Below are 23,863 nucleotides of genomic sequence, written 5' to 3'. Positions count from 1 at the left end.
CAGTATTTAGACTCTCTATATGAACTCATTAAAATCAGTAATAGTGTCCTACTCAGGGGAACCAAATACCAAACAACACCCAGCAGAGGACATTAGTATGAGATGTTCACATACCTTCTCTTATAGTCCTATTAAGGTAGGTCATGTTGTCCTCTCTTTCATTCCAGAGTTTAGTAATTTGAGTCTTCTTTTATTTTTTTTTCTTGGTCTCCCCTAATTAAAAGTTTGTCAACTTTGTTGATCCTCCCAAAGAACCAACTTTTGATTTCATTGATTTCTGCTCGTTCTTTATTATGTCTTTCTCTCTATTTGCTTTTGGGTTTAGTTTGTTCTTCTTTTTCTAGTTTCTTAAAGTGGAAAGCTGAGATACTGACTTGAGAAAGTTCTTCTCTATTATGGGCATTTTCATCTATAAATTTCCCTCTAAGCACTGCTTTAGCTGCATCCCAAAAGGACTGGTGTAACGTTTTTGTCACATACCTTCCCCAGCTTGTTTTCCTTGAACTTTATTCCAATCCTCATAAAGCACACTACGGCAGCATTTCTTATGGTTTTTTTTTCTTTGAAATGTATAGTCATTATTAGGTTTTTACTTTTCTAGAATTGTTTCTTGCCTTTCTTTGTTTCTAGAATGTCTTTACTTTCTTTCACTTTTTATTTTTTATGTTCATTCACTCTTTTTTCCTCTGCATGCTATTGATTATTTTGCAACAACATGGAGAAATAGCAGTGAAGAATAGGCAGGAAATAAGAGGCAGTCACTGAAAGGTGGAAAAAGAGAGAGAGAAAATTAGGTAATTATTAAAAATTGATGCTATCTTAAAGAAAATAATTATTAAAGCATAATTTAAAAGAGCTATCAGTTTTAGTTCTTTCTAACCAAACAAGAGAAAAATTAGCAAACACTCTACAATTTTTCTTGCATATTTTGTAAGTGTGAGATTGACACACCCAGCGAAGATAGGTTCAAGGGGTGGTTTAGTTGGTTGGGTTTGTAGATATCTAAAAAGAAGCTATTATGATGAAAACACAGATGGCTTGTTTTCCATCTGAGATTACTCATGCAAATGGGTAGATAAGAATTCTTGAGGCCTGGCTTGGTGGCTTACACCTGTAATCCAAGCACTTTCGGAGGCTGAGGTGGGAGGATTGCTTGATCTCAGGAATCTGAGACCAGCGTGGGCAACATGGTGAAAACTTGTCTCTACAAAAAATGCAAAAATTAGCCAGGGCCGGGCACAGTGGCTCACGCCTATAATCTCAGCACTTTGGGAGGCCGAGTTAGGCAGATCACTTGGGGTCAGGAGTTCGAGACCAGCCTGGTCAACATGATGAAACCTCATCTCTACTAAAATACAAAAATTAGCTGGTTATGATGGTATGTGCCTGTAATCCCAGCTACTCAGGAGGCTGAGGCAGGAGAATCACTTGAACCCGGGAGGCAAAGGTTGCAGCGAGCCAAGATCATGCTGCTGTATTCCAGCCTGGGCAATAGAGTGAGACACTGTAAAAAAAAAAAAAAAAATTATCCAGGCATTGTGGCACATGCCTCTGGTCCCAGCTACTAGGGAGGCTGACGTGGGAGGATTGCTTGAGTCCAGGAGGTTGAGGCTGCAGTGACAGTGAGTTGCAATCATGCCACTGCACTCCAACCTGGGCAACAGAGCAAGATCCTGTCTCAAAAAAAAAAAAAAAAAAAAAAATTCTAGAATCTATTGTCTAAAAGAAAAAGAGAGGACTAAAAAATAAAATGACCATTTGCCCTGAAAGTTCTTGGGCTCAAGTCAGTTGGTTAAGAAACTCATTAAGCAACTTTCTAAGACTTCCAACTCAATGAAGCAATGATATATTGGAAACAGACAGTCCCTAGACTGTTAAGGGCTTTAGAAAGCTAACCAATACCTAGGATTCTCAGAAGAAAGCAGCCTGCTAGGGCCCTAGTTGGGGTTGAGAATTCAAAAGGATTGCTATGCATGTAAAGTAAATGGATGAGAGTTGGTATCCTGTAGACTGGGTTGGCCCATTAGTTTACCTCTGGCAGGGACGACGGTAAAGCCCCAAGGGGGAGCTCACAAGAGAGCGCCAGACAGTCATCCGAAACACAAGAATTTAGCTTCTTGTTTTGAAGATTTCTGGAATCCTTATAAACAATGTAATATTATGGACTTCCAGTTGAGAAGGGGGGCACACTCTAGAGTTTTGGGAAAATTAAGAAAGATGCATGATGATGGGTATGCTAAAAGCCAAGACTTCACCACTACACAATATATCCATGTAACAAAACTAAACTAAACTTTTACCCACTAAATCTATTTTAAAATAATGTATATCAGTATCATTTTTGTTTCTTATCATTTTTATTCCTCCCTTCTCTAGCTAGTCCATTAACAGACCGAGATGGCCTTAAACAGTGTTTCCCAAAGCATGGTTCATATACCGCTGATGGCACATGAGATGGTTTTTGTTTTGGTTTTGGTTTGTTTTTTTCTTTGAGGCAGAGTCTCACTCTTGTTGCCCAGGCTGGAGTGCAATGGCATGATCTCGGCTCACTGCAACCTCCACCTCCCACGTTCAAGCAATTCACCTGCCTCATCCTCCTGAGTAGCTGGGATTACAGGTGCCCACCACCACGCCCAGCTAATTTTTGTACTTTTAGTAGAGATGGGGTTTTGTCATGTTGGCCAGGCTGGTCTCGAACTCCTGATCTCATGTGATCCACTCACCTTGGCCTCCCATAATGCTGGGATTACAGGCATGAGCCACTGCGCCCCACCTGAAATGGCTTTATGTGGTACAAGAAGGTTTTACTTGTATAGTTAGTTATTTTAAGAGAAGCAGAAACAATATATTGAAACATATCAACCTGTGAATTTACAGATATAAAATTTAAATAAATAACTTTATGCAAAAAAAAATAAAAGAGAGAGAGAAAAAGAAAGATGTCCATGAATCTGGGAGGAAAGAGAACAATTTCTTCCTACTTTGAGATATGAAAGTAAGACGTTCAGGGTTTGGAGACTGTGTTATATCATGGGGGAGAAAGGAAAGTTGGGGACATGAAGACACCTAAACTCACAGCATCACTAGGAAAATACGAAAAAACAAAGACACAGTTCAGACTCAGAGCCAGGATAAATGCAGGAGTGAATATTTACTTTTTTTTTTTTTTTTTTTTTTTGATACGGAGTCTGGCTTTGTCGCCCAGGCTGGAGTGCAGTGGCGTGATCTCTGCTCACTGCAACCTCTGTCTCCCAGGTTCAAGCAGTTCTCCTGCCTCAGTCTCCCAAGTAGCTGGGATTATATGCATGCACCACCACACCCTGCTAATTTTTTGTATTTTAATAGAGACGGGGTTTCACCATGTTGCGCAGGTTGGTCTCAAACTCCTTGCTCAGACGATCTGCCCACCTCAGCCTCCCAAAGTGCTGGCATTACAGGTGTGAGCTACCACACCCGGCATCATTATCATTTTTATGGACTCATTTCTTAACATTCATGAGAGAAAACAAGTTTCCTTGAGATCAAGATTTCTCAGCTTCAGCTCTATCAGTACCAGAGGCTAGGTAACTCTTCGTTAATGATGTCTGGTGCACTGTAGGATCTTTAGCAGCATCCATGACTTTGACACACTAAATGCTAATTTCATTTCCCAAGTTGTGATAGCCAAAAACACCTCCAGATGTTGCCAAGTGTCCCCAGTCCTCTGGAGGGGTATGGGGGAAAGCCGGCAAAACTACCACTGGTTGATAACTACTTTAGATAAACTATTTCAAATAATAATCATTTTGAGACTAATCTGAACTATTTGACATCATCAAATGCAGTAAAACAAACAAGCAAACAAAAAAAAGGGAAAAGAAGAAATATTCACAAAATTAACCACCTTCTGTCTTCCATAGACACTACAAGTTTCAGGTAAACTTTGAAGTCATTAACATTAGCTTATATCCAGGAAGGTTAAAAAAAAAGATTAAAAATCAAAATAATATTTAAATTTTAAAAACTCTTTTCAATTGTGTTTCTTTTAAACTAGGTAGGTAACATTGTTTATTTAACAAAATTACCAGATCATTAGTTTTCATTTCTCTAATATATGACTAGTCTTTGTAACCTAATGCACACATGAATATCCTTTTTGCCTCATTTCAAGTGTATTACAATCTGGTAAGTGAAATCTGATTAAACTATGTTACTTTCATGAAAAAATTCTTATAAAGTCAACAAGCAAAGGAAAAATTAGTACAGATTCTATATATACATACAAAATAAATTTCTGGCAAAAACAATTTCACGCCTATGTTCTATGCAACTATAAAATCTGTACATAGGGAGAGATAAATTTATTATTTAAAAATACTACCTATACTAGTTGAAGAAATATGCACAAACACTAGAAGGAATTTTTTTCACACATTCAAAAAGTTAAGATCAATGAGTTCCATGCCACTGCTCACAAAGAGGTCAATACTATCATGAAGAGAGTTTGACGTGTCCATGTTAACATGACACTGTTTCTTTAACTCCTTACAAGACCACCAGATCTTGCTCTCACCTGATTTATCTGTAGAATCTTCAAATTCCACAAGGAAAGAGTACCCGTTATTCCAGATGTGGAGGCAGGTGGCTGGGTCATAAGAGATGGTGAGTGGTTTTAAGCCAGGATCATAAACACTGTCCCTCCACCGGATGTTGATGGGTGACTGTCGATCACCCGCAGGAACCAGGTCCGTGCTCTCCCACAGTGGATGCACTAGGAGAAAGCAGGTCAGGCTTTTATCAAGACTGTTGGACCAGGCAACATGGCAAAACCCTGTATCTACAAAAAATACAAAAAAAAATTATCCAGGCGTGGTGGTACACACCTGCAGTCCTAGCTACCAGGGAGGCTAAAGTGGGAGGATTGCTTGAGCACAAGAGGTCGAGGCTGTTGTGAGCCGTGATCACACCACTGCACTCCAGCCTGGGCAACAGACCCAAACAGTGTCTCAAAAAAAAAAAAAAAGAAAAGAAAAAGAAAAAAAAAAAAAAAAAAGCCTGTCTACTGTACTTCTGGAGAACCTGCCTAAATAGAAACTAAAAGCCTTAGGAATTAGCCACCATGATGGTTACTTTTAGGTGTTGACTTGACTGGATTAAAGAATACCTAGAAACCTGGTAAAGCATTATTTTTGGGTGTGTCTCTGAGGGTATTTCCAGAGGAGACTATCATGTAATTCTGAGTGGACTAGATGGGAAAGATCTGCCCTCAATGTGGGCAGGTATCATCCAAACTGCTGGGGGCCCAGAGAGAACAAACACATGAAAAAGTTGAATGTGTCCATCTGTCTCCTGGAGCTTGGATACACTCTTCTGTTCCTGACCTTAGATAACAGCTACAGGCTTCTCAGCCTTTGGACCTAGGAAGTTACACCAGCACCTCTCTGGGTTCTCAGGCATTTGGCCTCAGACTGAGAGTTATACCATCAGCTTTCCTGGTTCTGAGGCCTTTGTACTTGGACTGTCCCATACTACCAGTATCTCAGGGTCTCCAGCTTGCAGATAGCCTATCAGGGGACTTCTCAGCCTCTATAATCGTGTTAGCAATTTCCACTAATAAATCCCCTGTCATCCATCTCTCTATCTATATACCTTATTGGTTCTGCGTCTGGAGAACCCTGACCAATACAGCTATTTAGGGGCTTAATCAATAGACTAAAATAGGTCAAAGAGCACCTGGCAGAGGAAGAGCATTTTGGCGACTTACAAAACCAACACATCTTAGTCTGCCTACTAGGCTCACCTAAACCAAGTGCAATCAGTCCTGTGATAATAGTAAAATGCATGGAGATTAGTGCCATGTGGAAATAGGGATTCATAAATGAGTTCTTTTCTTCATTGAGAACTTCCCAACCCCCAACTACCCAAAGTGGCTTTAAATACAAATTAATTCAATTTTCAATAACAGATTTATTTTCAAAAAAGGAAATGGGAGAACTTTTGGAAAGGAAACATTCAATCAAGTACTGTCAGTATTTAATTGGTTGGCTGGTAGAAATAAAGGCTGCTGTAGCCTGCATCTTGTAAGATGCTCACCCCACATAATTGTGGGTGCCGAGTTGAGTTCTCCTCCTATGTAAACAAACTCTGAGTACCAGGCAGCCATCCTGCAAAACCTGGGTAAAATATGAGCATTGCTAAGGTCCCTGGAGGTCGCAGTGTGTCACAGGGATGTGCAGATTATCTATTAAGGTATACATATATCTATTAAGGTATACAATGCATCCCCCACGGGCACTGATGACATTGCTGATGCTGATTTTCTTCCACAGAGTCAAGCACCAGGTCTCTGGAGCAAGCCCCTGTTAAGTATCAGCAGACTTGCTGATAAGACAGATAGGCCTGTTGAGACCTTGTGTGATGAGTAGAACCAGTGTACATCAGTTTGGGGTGGTCCATTTCCCTGTCCTTAGAAGTACCATGGATGGGTAGAATCAAGAACAGAAAAACTAGGAGAAACATGAATAGAGAAGTCACCACCAACGACCCTCTGCATCTCGCCCCACCACTAAGAATAAGGATGAGACTAACGTAGTTGTTTTGTTAGTCAAATCCCCCATGTATGGCAGCATCCTCCTCCTATTTCCATAAAAAGCAGAAACCTGCTTCTGGTTTACTCTAACAGAGCAGAGATAATCCTCTTCCTTCTGTAATTGCTGTAATCTGGAAGTCAATATCTTTTTTTTTTTTTTTTTTGAAATGGAGTCTCACTCTGTCTCCCAGGCTGGAGTGCAGTGGCGTGATCTCAGCTCACTGCAACCTCCACCTCCTAGGTTCAAGCAATTCTTCTGCCTCAGCCTTCCGAGTAACTGGGATTACAGGTGCGTGCCACCACACACAGCTGACTTTTGTGTATTTTTAATAGAGATGGGGTTTTGCCATGTTGGCCAGGCTGGTCTTCAACTCCTGGCCTCAAGTGATATACTCACATCGGCCTCCCAAAGTGCTGGGATTACAGGTGTGAGCCACTGCGCCTGGCTGGAAGTCAATATCCTAACCTTGGTGTTTTGTTTTATTTATAAAAGTGTTCCAGCAATACAGACAAAGACCTCTCCTGAGAGTGCCTAAATAAGTGGTTTTCAAGAGAGAGAGCAATTCAGTCCCCTAAAAACATTTGGCAATGTCTGGAGACATTTTTGGATGGCAAAACTGGGGGAGTGCTAGTGACATCTAGTGGATAAAGGCCAGGGATGCTGCTAAACATCCTACAATGCACAGGATGGGCTCCCACAAGAAAGGACCATCCTGTCCCAAATGATAATAGGGCCAAAGTTGAGAAACCCTGGTCTAAAGGTTAAAGGTGCAGGCAAGCTCCTTTTTGCTTTCTATTTCTTCATATAATGCAGTACTCTCATCTCTGGGGAGATCTGAACCCAATGTTTTGTTTTTTTCCTTAGTATAAAACAACTTGTGAAGAACAAGAACTTAGTTTAAAGAACAAGAAGTTTCTGTTTCAGAAATCTAAAATGGAAAATGCACATGAACTGGCATATCTGAAAGAGAATCAGGCCTATACTGTCATAATCTAATTAGAATGCAAATTCCTGTGGGCAGGAGCCACATCTTCCTCCTTCTTTGTTGCCCTGTGGTATCTTATTAAACATATGCACTTCTGAAAAACATCCTATTAGGCCAGGCGCGGTGGCTCATGTCTGTAATCCCAGCACCGAGGTGAGTGGATCATGAGGTCAGGAGATTGAGACCATGCTGGCTAACACCGTGAAACCCCATCTCCACTAAAAATACAAAAAATTGGCCAGGCGTGATGGCACGCGCTTGTAGTCCCAGCTACTCGGGAGGCTGAGGCAGGAGAATCCCTTGAACCTGGGAGGCAGAGTTTGCAGTGAACCAAGATCACACCACTGCACTCCAGCCTGGGCAACAGAACAAGACTCCGTCTCAAAAAAAAAAAAAAAAAAGAAAAGAAAAAAGAAAAACATCCTATTAGGTACTATGTTCATGATCTGGGTGACAGGATCAGTAGAAGCCCAAACCTCAGCACCATGCACTATGCCCTTGTAAGAAATCTGCATATATAACCCCTGAATGTAAAATAAAAACGGAAATTAAAAAAATAAAATGGAAATTTTAAAAAAGAAAGAAATCAACAATTTGCAAAAGCAATCATGGCAACTATGCAACAGCCAACATCATAAAATATACAACCTTAAGGTCTAAAAATGTTTAGTAATTTTATCCAATAAAATATCATATACCATATTTTTCATCTTAGAGGGAAAGATGATCTTACATTTCTGTTACATTTGGTTCTGTTATATCCGCCCAAACACTTGGATTCATATTCATCTAAACACCTCTTTTAAAAGCAAAAATAAAAAATAAAATAAACATATGTCGTGTAATGTATCCAACTGCCATTGTGGGGAAAAAAGCTCAAATTTAAATGATTTGAAAGGATTAAAACGATCTGAAAAATGATTCAAATTGTGTTAATTTTTAAACTTCTTGAAAGGCCCTGATTCTGTTTTTAATGATTCCTGACACAGAGACTACACACCTGCCCCTCTGAGACACCCAGACTATGGCTGATAATTTGAGAATCCACACTCTTCAAAGCCATTCAATGGGGGTCTCCTATGAAAAATAGGGAAGAACTGGAGTGATCAGGTCCCTAAGACGATGCCTTGGTCACCCTTAATTGTTCCCCATCTTATTCATGAAATGGGAAGTATCAACACTCACATCCATACCAATACCAGCCCAAGAAAACTGGGCCTATTCCTTCAATTGCTCTTTAATGACCATAATGCCATGATCAATTTATACCCTTCAGTTTACAAGTTCAGCCTCCAGAAGATTTTCTTTCATCCTACCCACCTCTTCCTTTATTAAACTAGACCATCTAGGTTAGACCATCCAACCACTGCGGGGAGAGGCGGTCCTTGGTCTCTATCCCCCTATTGAAGCCAACTTTTTGCCAAGGGCTTGTTTCACTCAAAATAAACTAACACATTTGTTCTCTCCTCCTCTGCTCCTTTTCCTTCATTTAAGCAAAAACCAGATCAAAACAATTTACTGGTAGTTGCTCATATTTTACCTCAAAAATAAGAAGATGATTAAGTGGTCTAACAGAAGCTTCGTTTTCAGGTTCTTCTTATATAGGGAAAATGAAATAGAGATAGTGATTGTACCAATCGTGATTTACATTAACAAAGGCATGCTGTCATTAAGAAGGTGTCAATAATTTGTGGCTGATGGGCAACAAAAGCCCTGCGGAAGATTCCATGTTGAGGATGTGCTTGATTTTAGTTCTTGTTTATATGCATAGTCCTAGGTTTGATTTATGTTGTGCTTTAGCACTGTCTTAGTCCATTCAGGCTGATATGACAGAAAGACTAGGTGGCTTATAAATAAGAGAACTTTATTTCTCACAGTTCTGGAGTCTGGGAAGTCCAAGATCAAGGCACCAGCAGACTGGGTGTCTGGCAAGAGCCTGCTTTCTTGTTCATAGACAGCCTCCTTGCTTTCTTCATATGGTAGAAGGTATGAGGGAGCTCTCTGGGGTCACTTTTATATTAGGAACTAATCCTATTTATGAGAGCTCTACCCTCATGATCTAATCACCCCCCCCCCAAAGCCCTACCTCTTAATACCATCACCTTGGGGTTTAGGATTTCAACATACAAATGTTAGGGGGTCATGAACATTCAGTTCACTGCAGCCACCTATTTCCCCAGCTTTGGCATTGTCCTTCCTTCAGCCTTTGAAATATGGAAAGCTCATTCCTGCCTTAGTCCCTTTCTTCATGCTCCTCCTCCACAGAAACCAATTACCCCTCATTCGGCTCAGTGTTGGCTCCCATTATCTTTAGGTCTTGGGCTTAACTGTCACCTCCTTGAAAAAGTGATCTCTGGCTACTCTCTTATAATATGATCACCTTATATTATAATTTTTAAATTATAGCATTCTGATTTTTCTTTCATGACATTTATTACATGAGTGCAATTATATGTATATGTGCCTAATTATCTGCCTTCCTCACTGCTCTGTAATGGCTTCCGGTCAATACTTGTGGATGGAATAAGATGAGGAGCATCACTGGGAAGATCTGTGTTATGCTGTCAATGTATGCATCTCCTCAAAACTTAGCCAGGCAGCAGTGGCTTGCACCTGTAATTCCAGCACTTTGGCAGGCCAAGGTGGGCAGCTCACTCGAGGTCAGGAGTTCGATACCAGCCTGGCCAACATGGGGAAACCCCATCTCTAGTAAAAATACAAAAAATTAGCTGGGTATGGTGGCTCATGCCTGTAGTCCCAGCTACTGGAGAGGCTAAGGCAGAAGAATCTCTTGAACCCGGGAGGTGGAGGTTACAGTGAGCTGAGATTACACCACTGCACTCCAGCCTGGGTGACAGAGTGAGACCCTGTCTCAAAAAACAAACCAAAACAAGAATGTATACACTGAAATCCTACTCCCCAAGGTGATGGTATTAAGAGCTGAGGCCTTTGGGAGGTGATTGGGTCATGAAGGCAGAGCCCTCATGAATGGGATTGACACCCTTATAAAAGAGGCTTGAGAAAGCTCCTGAGCTCCTTCCACCACGTGAGGATGCAGCAAGAAGGCAAATTCTTGGAAGCAGAGAGAATCCTCATCAGACACTGAATCTACTGGCACATTGATTTTGGACTTCGTGGCCTCCAGAACTGTGAACAACAAATTTCTGTTGTGTATAAATTGCCCAGTCTGAGGTACTTTGTTATAGCAGCCCACACAGAATAAGACAGTTTGCTTCTCCTTTTTGCTTTACTTTATTATTTTTCTTTAAGAATCATTCAGGTTATCTTTTCTTCACCCTGCCCAGAACAGCAGCCTAGTTCAGAACCCTACACCCTAGACTTCACACAAAGTTTGTTGGTTGCTTTTCCTCTTTTCTCACTCTTCTCTACTCCTGAGTTCTGCCCCTACGCAATTTTTCTAAATAAACACCTTGGTCACATTGCTCCTGTGCCAAAGACAGTATATCAAGTTGTAACTTCCATGTTCAATGCCCAGGTTTTCCTATTAGAACCCGTCTCACTGGAGGTGATTGGAAGCTGATATAGAAGCTGATTAGAAGTTGATCGTGAAGATTCTGATCATGATCTCTGATCTGGGGAAAAAAATAGAACCCATCTCACTTATCTAATCTCATTTTCCTCATTCTTCCCAAACTCTGGTGTTCCTAAGCTAATTTTCTTGTCATGCTATTCCCCCTAGCATGCTACTCTTCTTTCAATTGTCTAGCTACACAAGTTTATGTCTACTTTGGTTTTTTAAATTTTTTTTAATAGGCTGGGTGCAGTGGCTCACGCCTGTAATCCCAGCACTTTAGGAAGCCGAGGCGGGCAGATCACGAGGTCAAGAGATCAAGACCATCCTGGCCAACATGGTAAAACTACGTCTCTACTAAAAATGCAAAAATTAGCTGGGCATGGTGGCATGCGCCCGTATTCCCAGCTACTCGGGAGGCTGAGGCAGGAGAATCTCTTGAACCTGGCAGGCGGAGGTTGCTGTGAGCCAAGATCACACCACTGCACTCCAGCCTGGCAACAGAGCAAAACTCCATCTCAAAAAAAGAAAAATTTAATAAATTTTTTTGTAGAGGTAGGGTCTCACTATGTTGCCCAGGCTGGTCTCAAACTCCTGGGCTCAAGCTGTCTTCCTGTCTTGGCCTTTCAAAATACTAGGATTACAGGCATGAGCCCTCATTCCTGGCCTTTATTCCCACTTTGGCTTGTGCTTAGAAGCCCTTCCTTCTCCTTAACACTTACAGAAATCTTTTCTAGTTCAAGTCTTATCTCCCTGATGACCTATTCTCCAACCACTCTCAGCTTTGCTTTTTCTGAACACACACTGAATTTGCTTTCACACCATTTAGCACCCAACCATTCCTCGTGTAATCTGTGTTTGCTTTATCTGCCCAAAGGGCCTATGTCAACTGCAAGCCCATGAGGTCTGTGCACTTTTTCTACAGTCTCCAGGACTTTACTTGGTACAAGGCACAAGGGAGGTACTAAATGCTTATTTTACTGATACAGAAAACCAAACAAACTGATGCCAAGGCTCCCTACCTTTACCTCGCAGGCACCATCTCTCTACCAGGTATGCTGGTTTACCCTGAACACCTCTTAGGTTCACCTAATCGTATCTACCTGTTATTCGTTTGTTCCTTAAAATTCTACCAGGCTTTCAAGGTCAGTTCAAGCCCCTTCTCTGACAGTCCCACCTTAAATAAAGCATCTTTCATCTGTTCTTACTCCTCAACACCTATTCTCTCTGTTCCTAAGCTCCTCAATATGGTAGCACTGTCCCTGTGTGCTAGTCTAAATTTAATCTGTTTACTTATACTTTTTAAGATGCGGTTATTACAAAATATAGAATTACCCATATTTTTATTTTATTTTATTGTAGAGACGGGGTGTTGCTATGCTGCCCAGGCAGGTCTCAAACCCCTGGCCTCAAGCAATCCTCCCACCTTGGCCTCCCAAAGTCCTGGGATTATAGGCATGAGCCACTGTACCTGGCCCATTAGAAAATATAGAATTACCCATATGGCTCGTATTTGTGGCTTACATTATTTATCTACTGGAAATCGTTGCCTTATACTCTTGTGTGCTTTTTCTGGTCCCTTGCTATGTACTGCCCTTTTTATGAGGGATGTGCTCCTTCCTCATGTTACTGAAGACCATTCGTGTAAGCCTTGGCCTTAATGCAGTTATGGGTGTATACACAGGGACCCTCTGTAAGACTTGGTTGAGGATGATCGTAAAATCACAAATTGCCTTGTTAGAGCAACATCAGGGCTATAAAAGGCACTTGGATGCCTAGTCCATTAGCCACAGGATACACGTGCAGTTATTAGCACAGGAGACTAAAGCCCACATTTCCTGGTGATCAGTTCCAGGGCTATTTGTCAGTCCCAGGCAGCTGAAGATAACCCTGAGGCCATTAATGTAATTCTAAGTGGCTCTTAATCAGCTCATTGTTTCTCAAGGTTATGTGTATGTTAATAAAAGATCATCTAGGGGCTTCCTGAGTCTATATTATCAGAAATCTTTGTGAAAATACTGCAAAACAAGCTTTTTGTTCATCTCCAGGGTTTATTTGTATTCTTCAAAATTAATTGGAGAAAGAATAGAATAACTTTCAAACACAGTACAGTTATGATATACATTACTGCTGTCAAATAGAACTTTCTTTGACGATAGAAATGTCCAGTATACTAAGATCTAGGCACATGTAGCTATAAAGTTTTAATGAATTTAATTTTAATGAATTTACATGTAAATACCCACATGGGGTTAGTGGCTACATTTTTAAATTTTTTAGAGAGAGAGTCTCGCTTTGTCACCGAGCTGGAATGCAGCGGCATGATCTCACTGCAACCTCCGCCTCCCAGGTTCAAGTGATTCGCCTGCCTCAGCCTCCAGAGTAGCTGGGACTACAGGCGCGCGCCACCACATCCAGCTAATTTTTGTATTTTTAGTAGAGACAGGGTTTCACTATGTTGGCCAGGACGGTCTCAATCTCTTGACCTCATGATCTGTCCACCTCGGCCTCACAAAATGCTGGGATTACAGGCGTGAGCCACCACGCCCGACCTAGTGGCTACATTTTATACAGTGCTGCCTTCTTTAGTTCCTATTATCCTAACATGTTTCTCTTCCTTCTAAAAGTAGGGAGATCATGAACATTAAGAATCATTGGAATAGGCCAGGCACAGTAGTTCACACCTGTAATCCCAACACTTTGGGAGGCTGAGGCGAGTGGATCACCTGAGGTCAGGAGTTCAAGACCAGCCAGGCTGACATGGTGAAACCCCATTTCTACTAAGAATACAAAAAATTAGCTGGGCGTGCTAGTGCATGCCTATAACACCTGTAATCTCAGCTACTTGGGAGGCTGATGCAGGAGAATTGCTTGAACCCGGGAGGTGGAGGTTGCAGTGAGGCAAGATGGTGCCATTGTACTCCAGCTTGGGCAACAAGCGCAAAACTCTGTCTCAAAAAAAAAAAAAGAAAAAAAAAGAATCATTATCATTTCCATTCTACCTGATATTCTTTATATTTTATTAAATTAAGAATTATTAAATGCACTTTCCTATGGTCTAAGATCTCATGCCTAAATCTTTTTATGTGACCATTAGGCTAAATTTCACCAGATGATAAGTAAGGGAAACTGATTTCATTTCCACACTGGATAATAGGTATAGGCTTTTATCTTTATCTTATTATATTACAAGTGTCCAAGGTTAGGGCTATCGACAGTTACTGTCTGCTACCTGAGATAACAGCAAACAGCAATCTGAGTTGACAGCCAAAGATTATCTGTGGAGAGCCTTGGGAGCAAAGATATGAGCACAGGGCACAGGGCTGACCTGAAATGCAGCTTTCTGAATTTGCCACAACCTCCTATTTTCATTCGCTCCTTATTCTGCTTTGTCTGCTCTAAAATGGTCAGGCTTAAACATCTGAGGCAGGCACTGAGCGTATGATAATGGTAACAGTTGTAGTACTAGAAGTAGCGGCCAACACTGAGTCCTCACTGTGTGACAGCACTAGCTAAGGACTTCCCACATGCAAACCAGAAATGAAATTCCAAGCTCCCCAACTGACTGAATGGTTCCTCCCTACCCTAGCCAGGGGGATCCCAAAGAAACCTGAAGAACTAGTTCAGCCCATGAGGGGAAAAGAGGATGGGCATGCCTCATTATACCCCCTCCCTTTGGAGTTTAGGCACAACTGACCAGCATTAATACTCAAATAGAGATCATAAGACTGACATAACAGACTCTTTGTAGCAATAAAATATCTACCTCCAACCTGACCCTGGTATAGCATCACATGACAGATAGCGGGCCCTGAAAGAAATCAAACTATTTTACTCCAAAATATATTTCTTTTGGCGAGGGGGAACAGAGTTTTGCTCTTGTCACCTAGGCTGGAGTGCAATGGCACGTTCTCAGCTCACCTGGAAACTCCACCTCCTGGGTTCAAGTGATTCTTCTGCCTCAGCCTCCTGAGTAGCTGGGATTACAGTCGCATACCACCACGCCTGGCTAATTTTTGTATTTTTAGTAGAGATGAGGTTTTGCCATGTTGGCCAAGCTGGTCTCAAACTCCTGACCTCAGCTTCCCGCCTCAGGCGAGGTGATCCACCCGCCTCAGCTTCCCAAAGTACTGGGATTACAGGCATGAGCCACTGTACCTGGCCTTACTCCAAAATATATTTATTTGACATACTTTGAAATGGCCCTGCAAAGCCATCCCTTGTGGGAGAAATGTGTATTCTGTAGAGAAGCCTTGTCCCTTTCCAGGTCTTTTCCTGATCCAGGAGAGATCTGACACCTTTTAAGGTCCTATAAGAGATGTTTACCATCTAATCTCTCTGAAGCCTGCTACTGTGAGGCTTCATTTACATAACAAGAACCTTGGCTTCTACAACCCCCTCTTATCTTAACTCCAGTTGACTTCAACTCTTTGGGCAAAGCTTAACTTTTTCAACCAACTGCTAATCAGAAAATCTTTGAATCCACTTACTTATGACCTGTAAGCACCTGCTTAGAGAGAGACGTCCTACCTTTCCCCGCCAAACCAATTATCGACGAAAAGAGCCAAACTCTGTAAAATATTTCAAGAGATTTATTCTGAGCCAAATATGGGTGACCATGGCCTGTGACACAGCCCACAGGAGGTGCTGAGAACATGTGCCCAAGGTGGTCTGGGCGTAGCTTGGCTTTATACATTTTAGAGAGGCATAAGACATCAATCAAATACATTTAAGAAATACATTGGTTTGGTCCAGAAAGATGGGACAACTCAAAGCCAGGGTGAGGGCGGAGGGGGAGCTTCCAGGCTATAGGTGAATTTAAACATTTTCTGGTTGAAAATTGGTTGAGTATGTCTAAAGACCTGGGATTTGTAGAAAGGGAATGTTCAGGCTAAGATAAAGATTATGGGGACCAAAGTTCTTTTGAAGTCTTATAGTGGCTGCCCTTAGGGACAATAGATGACAAATATTTCCTATTCAGATTTTAGTTAATCTCTTTAAGATTGGGAGGGTCTGGAAAAAAAAGATGTAGCTATGTTAATAGAGATTCTTTATAGATACAAATTTTCCCCCACACAGAACAGCTTTGCAGGGCCATTTCAAAATATAGATAAGAAACATGTTTTGGAGTAAAATATTTTGATTTTCTTCTTTGTTTCGTAATGTTATGCCAAAGTCAGGTTGGAAAGTAAATCATGATATATAGGGTTAAATAAAATCCCTTTGGTGAGAATTTATGATTTGTAGGGCATGACTCCTCAGACCCCTTAGATAGAAATTTGGGCAAGATAAAAAAAATCAGTTTTGTCCTCACAATGTATACGTTGGATGTCTTGCCTGTAACTTCTGTCTCCCTAAACCATGCTGTAACCCAACCCCTTGGGCATGTGTTCTCAGGACCTCTTGGCTGTATCATGGGCCACAGTCACTCATATGTGGCTCAGAATGAACTTCTTCAAATATTTTACAGAGTTTGGCTTTATTCATCAACACATGTTATCTTCTCTAACCCTTAAGAATCTTGGGCCATTCTTAGTCACAAGTGTACATTGGACTTCTGTTGAGCTACTGAGCTGTCAGAAACAATGAGAACCCTCTTTACAATTGAGCACATGAGGGTCCAGACAGAAATAGAATCTGCTCAAAGGCCCAGGGCAGCAAAGACCACAATATTCTCCCTGGAGCAACCAGGTTGGAAACAGTGTAATATGCCACAAATGAAATCAAATGGTGACTGTCCCATTTTTCCTAGTAACTTAGAAACAATAACATGTCATCTGTTGTGGGAAGTTCACTAAGTAAAGCTGCCCGTCCTGAAGCCACTACTGTTTTTTTGTTTTTTGTCAGCACTAAAAGCAGCGAACTTTCCTAACTACATAAGTATACCGGATTTAGACGTTTAATTTCAACTTTCTGTCAAAAAAAAAAAAAGCAAAACTAATACTTTCCAATATACACCCTAAACCACAAAGTGCCAGTGTTCGGAACAAGCCAGTCTCGGTAGGATGTGGCATCCTCGTAGGAAACCACACCCAGCAACCAGAAATTTATTATACCCTGGCCCGTTTATTTGAAAAAGACCACAGTCAATGTTGAAGGAAACAAAATAAACTTACACTGAAAATATATTTGTGGAGCAGTTTCAAGCCCTTGGATGTAGCTAGGTTAGCATTACTAATTTACAAGCGTTCCATTCTTACCCAGTCTTTATTATGTGCAGACAGTGTCAAAGCAAATAAACACAAAAGTGGAGAAACCTACACCTCAGTGCAGTCCAACATTTGAAAACTCTGTGCCAATGTTTTGTAAATAATGGAAAACATGTAAAATTCCTCCTTAATGATAATGCTTAGCCACTTCATCTCTCCAGTAACTCAAAGTTATCTGTCCACAAATACATACATTATCCTTTCCCATCCTCTCAACTGCCCTCTCTAGGGCAGTCATGCAGAGTTTGTTGGGCAATGTCTTCAGACATTTTTGGTTGTTATAACTTCATGAGGGTGCTACTAGCCTTTAGTAGGCAGAAGACCATTTCCTGCCTCACTCAGTCTTCCATCCATATAGCAGAGCACACACTTGCAAACTGGCCAGCTAGAGTTAACTCTGTAATTCCTAACCCAGGACAGAATATTCCAGAAGGTTGAAGCTAGTAAACTGTTTACAAACATTTACATGCAATTTCCAGAAACTTAAGATTTCCAGAAATAATCTGTGGTCTGTGGATTAACTTTTGTTCAAAAGGAAAAAAAAGAAAATTGTTACCAAGAAATAATAAATAACGGGTTCCAAAATATTAAAAACTGGGATCCGTCTCTTATCCAGTTTCTGCATGACATCATTTTAACACGCTAGAATTAGTCAAGAAAACATTCTACAGTTACTTTCATGAATCAATAAACAGTTATTCTCACAGTTCATAAGGCATATAATCCTACACTGGAAAACCAAAGACAGCATAGCTACAAATGTTTATCAAGTGTGATTGTTGTAGACAAGTTTTTTTGCTCTTGTGCACTTGATCCCTCTTTTCTTTTTTTCTAAAAAATGAGATTTTGCTCTGTTACTCAGGCTGGAGCCCTTTTTGTTCTCTTTGAGGAAGTGGTGTACTCACAGGCTCGGTTCCGGGTTTTGTAAGTACAAGTATAGAGGCTGCAGGGCCTGGCTGGCATGAATCTTGAAATCTGGAACTTTCTCCACAGCAATTTGCCTGGAGATGCTTGAAGAATGACCCTCAGGCTGTTCATCACCACCATCTTGAGTTTGAAATCTTGAACAGTTCCCAGTTAAGTTGCAGGAACCTAATAACCTAGGGGAAGGAGGGCAGAGGAGGGAAAGCTGTAAACAACAGAGACTTAAGATCATGGAGAAACTTATAAGTATAAATCATTCTTACTAGTAATATACACCCTGAGGTGGAGGGAGGGAGGGCAGATGAGAGTCAACAGTTTAGCCACTCTTGTTCCTCAAACTCATTGGTCCCCTCTGGGGAGGGCAGGGAGGGTCCTGAGGACAAGCTCACATGCTTTGCCTTGCCCTCGGGGTTGGCAAATATTAGAAGTCCAGAGAAAAGCTTCTCTTTATCCACAAGAATGAAAAAGCTGTTTACAGTACAGTTTCTTAAAATTAAAAACAAATTGCTTCAGGAAATCCCAATTAATTATCCAGCATGGTATTTACACGTACAAAGAACCCCAACATTAAAGCTCCCTCCAGACTGTCTGAATAAAAACAAACATCTGTACTAGATTGCTTAAGAAACAAAACAAAACGAAACAAAAAGCCAAGATACATCCTGCCAAAATAGTCATGGGCAGTTTTGAAATCTGGGCTTAAATATAATCTGTGACTCTGCCAGTTTTAGGTGTAATGCAATGGCCCTTGAACATGGGAAAATGGACAAAGTTAATCCTGAATTCTCTCTCTACCTTTCACATGGTCACAGTCAAAGTCTCAGAAGATGACACTTTCCAAGGTATTCACTATGGTGTTCTGAAATTATGATAATATTAACTTTCAACACTCTCCCCCCCCCAGCTTCATCCATTTTCCGTGAAAACTGTCCCTGTTCCAAATGAACAAATACATTCTGAAATGAAAAAAAAAAAAATCCATTTTTCTTGGTTACGAATTCATTCCACTACAGATTTTGAAGTGTTTACTCTGAGTACTTGAGACACATTCACACAGCTGTTCAGGACACCATTTGGGCAACCATGACTGTGGTATGGCTACAAGGCCATGTGCCCTGGCCCTGCTAAAATCTATTTGTACTCCTGCCTGCCCACCAGCTACTTGGACTTCAGTTCTTCCAACTCCTTCCTGTCTTTCCCTTCGGCCTGTGCAGATGCTCTTCTTTCTTGGACTCTCCCTCCATCTGTGCCTGGTGAATCCTCAGCCCCGCTTCAGGTGACTGATGCCAGTGTCACTTCCTCAAAGCTCCCTTGACCACATGCTCACCAGGTCAGCCCAGAACCCTCTTTGTGGTCACTGTGCTTATTGCAGTTGAATTAATATCTGACCAGGAATGTATTTTTCGACTGTATCCTCTCCACTATCTAGGCCCCACAGTGGTAGGGACCATGTCTGCCTCAGTCAGAGCTGCATCTCTTAGTTTGGTAGGAGTTATTGATATGCAAATGAAGACCATTAGAAACTGGATCCACCCAACATGGCTATTCCCACCATTGTTGACTTGCCCTTGTCCCCACATGTGCTTGGTAACATGGCTGCCCCCACATATCCCCACGTGTATAGAACATCATGGTGCCCTGCATTTGCATATTAAAAGACTAGGATGGAAGGACCAGTTTTTTTCACGGGCTACATAAATAACATGCCTGGTCAAACTAATCCCCTGAGCCCTATGCAAATCAGACACCGCCTTCTCCAGCCTCTACATATATCTAGCTGGTTTCCACCCCACTTGGGGTCTTCTCTCTCAGCTTTGGAGCACCCCCTTTTGTCTCTGTAAGAGAAGCTTCTTTTGTCTTTTCCCTTCCTTCTTGCCTATTAAACTCTCCGCTCCTTAAAATCACTCCATGTGTGTCCACGTCATTTTATCTAATTCAACTCAAAACAAAAAACCCTGGTGTTTACCTTTAAAAAAAGTGATGATCAAGGGAAACACACAAGCAAACCACTTGATAGCAGAGTATTCTATTGCCTCAGGTTCTACCTTCTCCGGCAAAAAGGATGACTCACCAATATCACCATGGCCAGGGGCAAAAGGCACAAAAAGAGAAGTTGAGGGGCACTAAAGACACACTTGTCAAAGCTGATCATACAAACTCCGTCTTTCAGCCAGGTGCGGTAGCTCACTCCTATAATCCCAGCACTTTGGGAAGAAAAAGGGGCAGGATTTCTTGAGCTCAGAGAGTACGAGACCAACCTTGGTTACATAATGAGACCCTGTCTCTACGAAAAATAAAAAATTAGCCAGGTATGGTGGTGGGTACCTGTAGTCCCAACTACTCAGGGGGCCGAGGTGGGAGGATCGCTTGAGCCCAGGAGGTCGAAGCTGCAGTGAGCCGTGACCATGCCACTGCACTCCAGACTGGGCAACAGAGCAAGACTCCGTCTCAAAAAACCAAAAACAAAAAACACTCCTGCCCCAGGCCAAAAGGAAATCCCGAAATTGGGTGCTTCTTGTCATACTCAACTAAATCAGAGTCAAGGGGACAGGGGGAAGCAGTACTCAGGCACATAGCACCTGCTCCAGGAATTAAATTTTCCATAAGCCAGTTGCTAAAACTGTTGTAACCTGAAACCAGTTTTATCTTATAGCTACTAAAACAACTTGCTGTGCCTCTCAAAATAGGTTTAGCCACTGCCATCACTCACCAGTTAGTGCTTGTCAGGTCCCAAAAACTTTACTAGTGCCAATGAATTTTCTTTCAAAACAATATGTAACATTCCTCCTTTTTATAAAACCTCCAACCTACTCTTTGTTCCTCAGACATGCTGAAGACCATCCAGTCTGTGTGCATGCCCCAAATTGTGATTCTTGCTTCCCAGATAAAATGTTGCATTTGGGCCAGGCACAATGGTTCATGCCTGTAATCCCAGCACTGTAATCCAGGCACTTGGGGGGCCAAGGTGGGCAGATCACCTGAGATCAGGAATTCAAAAGCAGCCTGGCCAACATGGTAAAACTCTGTCTCCACTAAAAATATAACAATAAAAATAAAAATTGGCTGGGCATGGTGGCGCATGCCTATATTCCCAGCTACTTGGGAAGCTGAGGCAGGAGAATCACTTGAACCCCCAAGACAGAGGTTGCTGTGAGCAGCAATTGTGCCCCTGCACTCCAGCCTGGGCAACAGAGGGAGACGCCATCTCAATAAACAAAAGTTACATTTAAAGATACGTCTCTTTTATTTTGACTTGATGCATTTCACTTACAGACCTGAACTTTATTTCTTCATACCATCTTTCCAGAAGAGTGTAAGAAATGAAACCCACGTCACGGTTCCCAGTGATGCTGAGCAAGGAGGCAAATATTGTGCTTTCATCCGTCCCTCTCTTTGTGCACATTCCTGCTAGTAATTGGCTGTGAACTAGCTCTTCTCTGTACTGTTGTCCTTGACCCTGCTCCATCTGAGCTAGATGGGAGGAGGCTACACCTATGTGGAAGGAGGGAGAATCATCTCTGTGTGCATTGTGAAATGAAGCACACAGCAGGGTGAGAAGCCGGTCTTTCAGCACAGTGCCATGCACTTCGCTCTGCATATGCGTCACTTTGCTAATGTGCACTGAACTCAGGGAGCCAGAGATGTGCGGCCGTTACATTAAAGGGGACTGGTAGGAAATCAGTGAATCCCATGGAGGTTCCTTATCTCTAGGCCTAACTCCCTACCTGAGGTCTTCAGGCCAACGTATTAGCTTGGAAGAAAGTACCATAGATTGGGTGGCTTAAATTTGTTGTCTCATGGTTCTGGAGGCTAGAAGGCTGAGGTTCAAGTTGTTTGCAGGGCTGGTTACTTCTGAGGTGGTGAAAGATCTGTTCTAGGCCTCTCTACTGGGATGCTTAATTTTATGTGTTAACCTGGCTAGGTCATGGTACCCATATATTTGGTCAAATACCAGTTTAAATGACACTTTGAGGCTGGGCATTGTGGCTCATGCCTGTCATCCCAGCACTTTGGGAGGCTGAGGCGGGAGGATCACTTAAGGTCAGGAGTTCAAAACCAGCCTGGTTAAAATGGTGAAACCCTGTCTCCACTGAAAATAAAAAATTAGCTGGGCGTGGTAGCTCGTGCCTGTAATCCCAGCTACTTGGGAGGTTGAGGCACGACAATCGCTTGAATTCAGGAGGTGGAGGTTGCAGTGAGCCAAGATCGCACCACTGTACTCTAGCCTGGGCCACAGAGCAAGACTCCATCTCAAAGAAAAAATAATAATAATGTCACTTTGAATGTACTTTTTAGATGAGATTAACATTTAAATCAGTAGACTTGAAATAACGTTGATTACCATTCATGTGGATAGGTCTTACTTAATCAGTTGAAAGCCTTAAGTGAAAAAAGACTGAGATCCCTTGAGAAAGAGGAAATTCTACTTCCAGACTGCCTTAAGACAGGAGTTGTGCTATGGTTTGAATGTGTCCCCCAAACTTCATGTGTTGGTAACTTAAGGCTATCCCTAAGTGAAAGGAGAGGAAAAATTATACCTGACAAGCCATGTCCAAAGAAAACAAGTTGCTGAGTTACTTCCTATCACTACCCTTCAAGGAACAATTGAGGGCTCCAGGCAGAGCTCTTTCACTGGCTATCAACAAGCCATCTGCCTGAACAAGTACTATATCAATCTTTCTACCTAGTGCCATTTGCCACTTTGCCAATGTACAATGAACTCAAATCACATAAAGAGGGACTGGCAGGAAGTTAGTGAAATCCATGGAAGCGCCTAATTTCCAGGCCTAATTCCTTATCCAGGGTGTGTAGCCCGATGACATATAAAGTACATCTGCATTGTGCAAAGGTGTTTGAAATTCACAAGCCAAAGTTAAAGTCAGTTTTGTTTATAATTTTTTTTTTTAAGACAGGGCCTCACTTTGTCACCCAGGCTGCAATGCAGCGATGTGACCACAGCTCACTGCAGCCCCAACCTCCCAGGTTCAAGCTATCCTCCCACCTTAGCCTCTCACGGAGCTGGGACTACAGGTGTCAGAGGCATTTGAACCAGTGCAACTCCATCTTGAATACAAGCTGAGTAAAATAAGACTGAGGCCTACTTGGCTGCATTCGCAGGAGGTTAAGGCATTCTTAGTTACAGGATGAGACAGGAGGTCAGCACAAGATACAGTGGTCGTAAAGACCTTGCTGATAAAACAGGTTGAAGTAAAGAAGCCAGTCAAAACCCACCCAAACCAAGATGGCCACGAAAGTGACCTCTGGTCTTCCTCACTGCTCATTATATGCTAATTATAGCACATTGGTATGCTAAAATACATTCTCACCAGCACCATGACAACTTACAAACTCCGTTGCAATTTGTAAGCTGTCATGGTGCTAGTGAGAATGTTATCCTATATGCTCTAAAAGGGGAGAGGAATCCTCAGTTCCTGGAATTGTCCACCCCTTTCCCAGAAGACTCATGAATAATCCACCCTTTGTTTAGCATATAATCTAGAAACAACCATAAGTTTTATCAGATAAGTGGCCCAAGCTGCTGCTCTGCCTATGGAGTAGCCATTCTTTATCCTTCCTTCCTTCCTTCCTTCCTTCCTTCCTTCCTTCCTTCCTTCCTTCCTTCCTTCCTTCCTTCCTTCTTTCT

General features: G+C 41.9%; 1 protein-coding gene across 9 annotated transcripts in view; it reads right to left on the bottom strand.

The window, feature by feature from the left end:
- Positions 1–23,863, bottom strand: part of CA5B (carbonic anhydrase 5B) — a 131,684-nt gene that overhangs the window by 18,392 nt on the left and 89,429 nt on the right. For 8 of the 9 annotated variants that reach the window (XM_032285968.1, XM_032285965.1, XM_032285966.1 and 5 more), the window contains 2 exons: positions 18,201–18,395; positions 4,553–4,750 (listed from right to left, as the gene is read on the bottom strand). In XM_032285968.1, the coding sequence (XP_032141859.1) occupies positions 4,553–4,750; positions 18,201–18,342 (340 nt within the window). In that variant the 5' untranslated portion in view covers positions 18,343–18,395. Of the gene's footprint in view, positions 1–4,552; positions 4,751–18,200; positions 18,396–18,495; positions 20,429–23,863 lie in introns of those variants that run through there. The other variant, XM_032285973.1, reaches the window with a different exon arrangement.

Source organism: Sapajus apella, unplaced genomic scaffold (genome assembly GCF_009761245.1).
Source record: "Sapajus apella isolate SASKATOON/1434 unplaced genomic scaffold, GSC_monkey_1.0 scaffold17, whole genome shotgun sequence".
NCBI classification, from domain to species: domain Eukaryota; kingdom Metazoa; phylum Chordata; class Mammalia; order Primates; family Cebidae; genus Sapajus; species Sapajus apella.
This window is presented reverse-complemented; position numbering and strand designations above follow the sequence as displayed.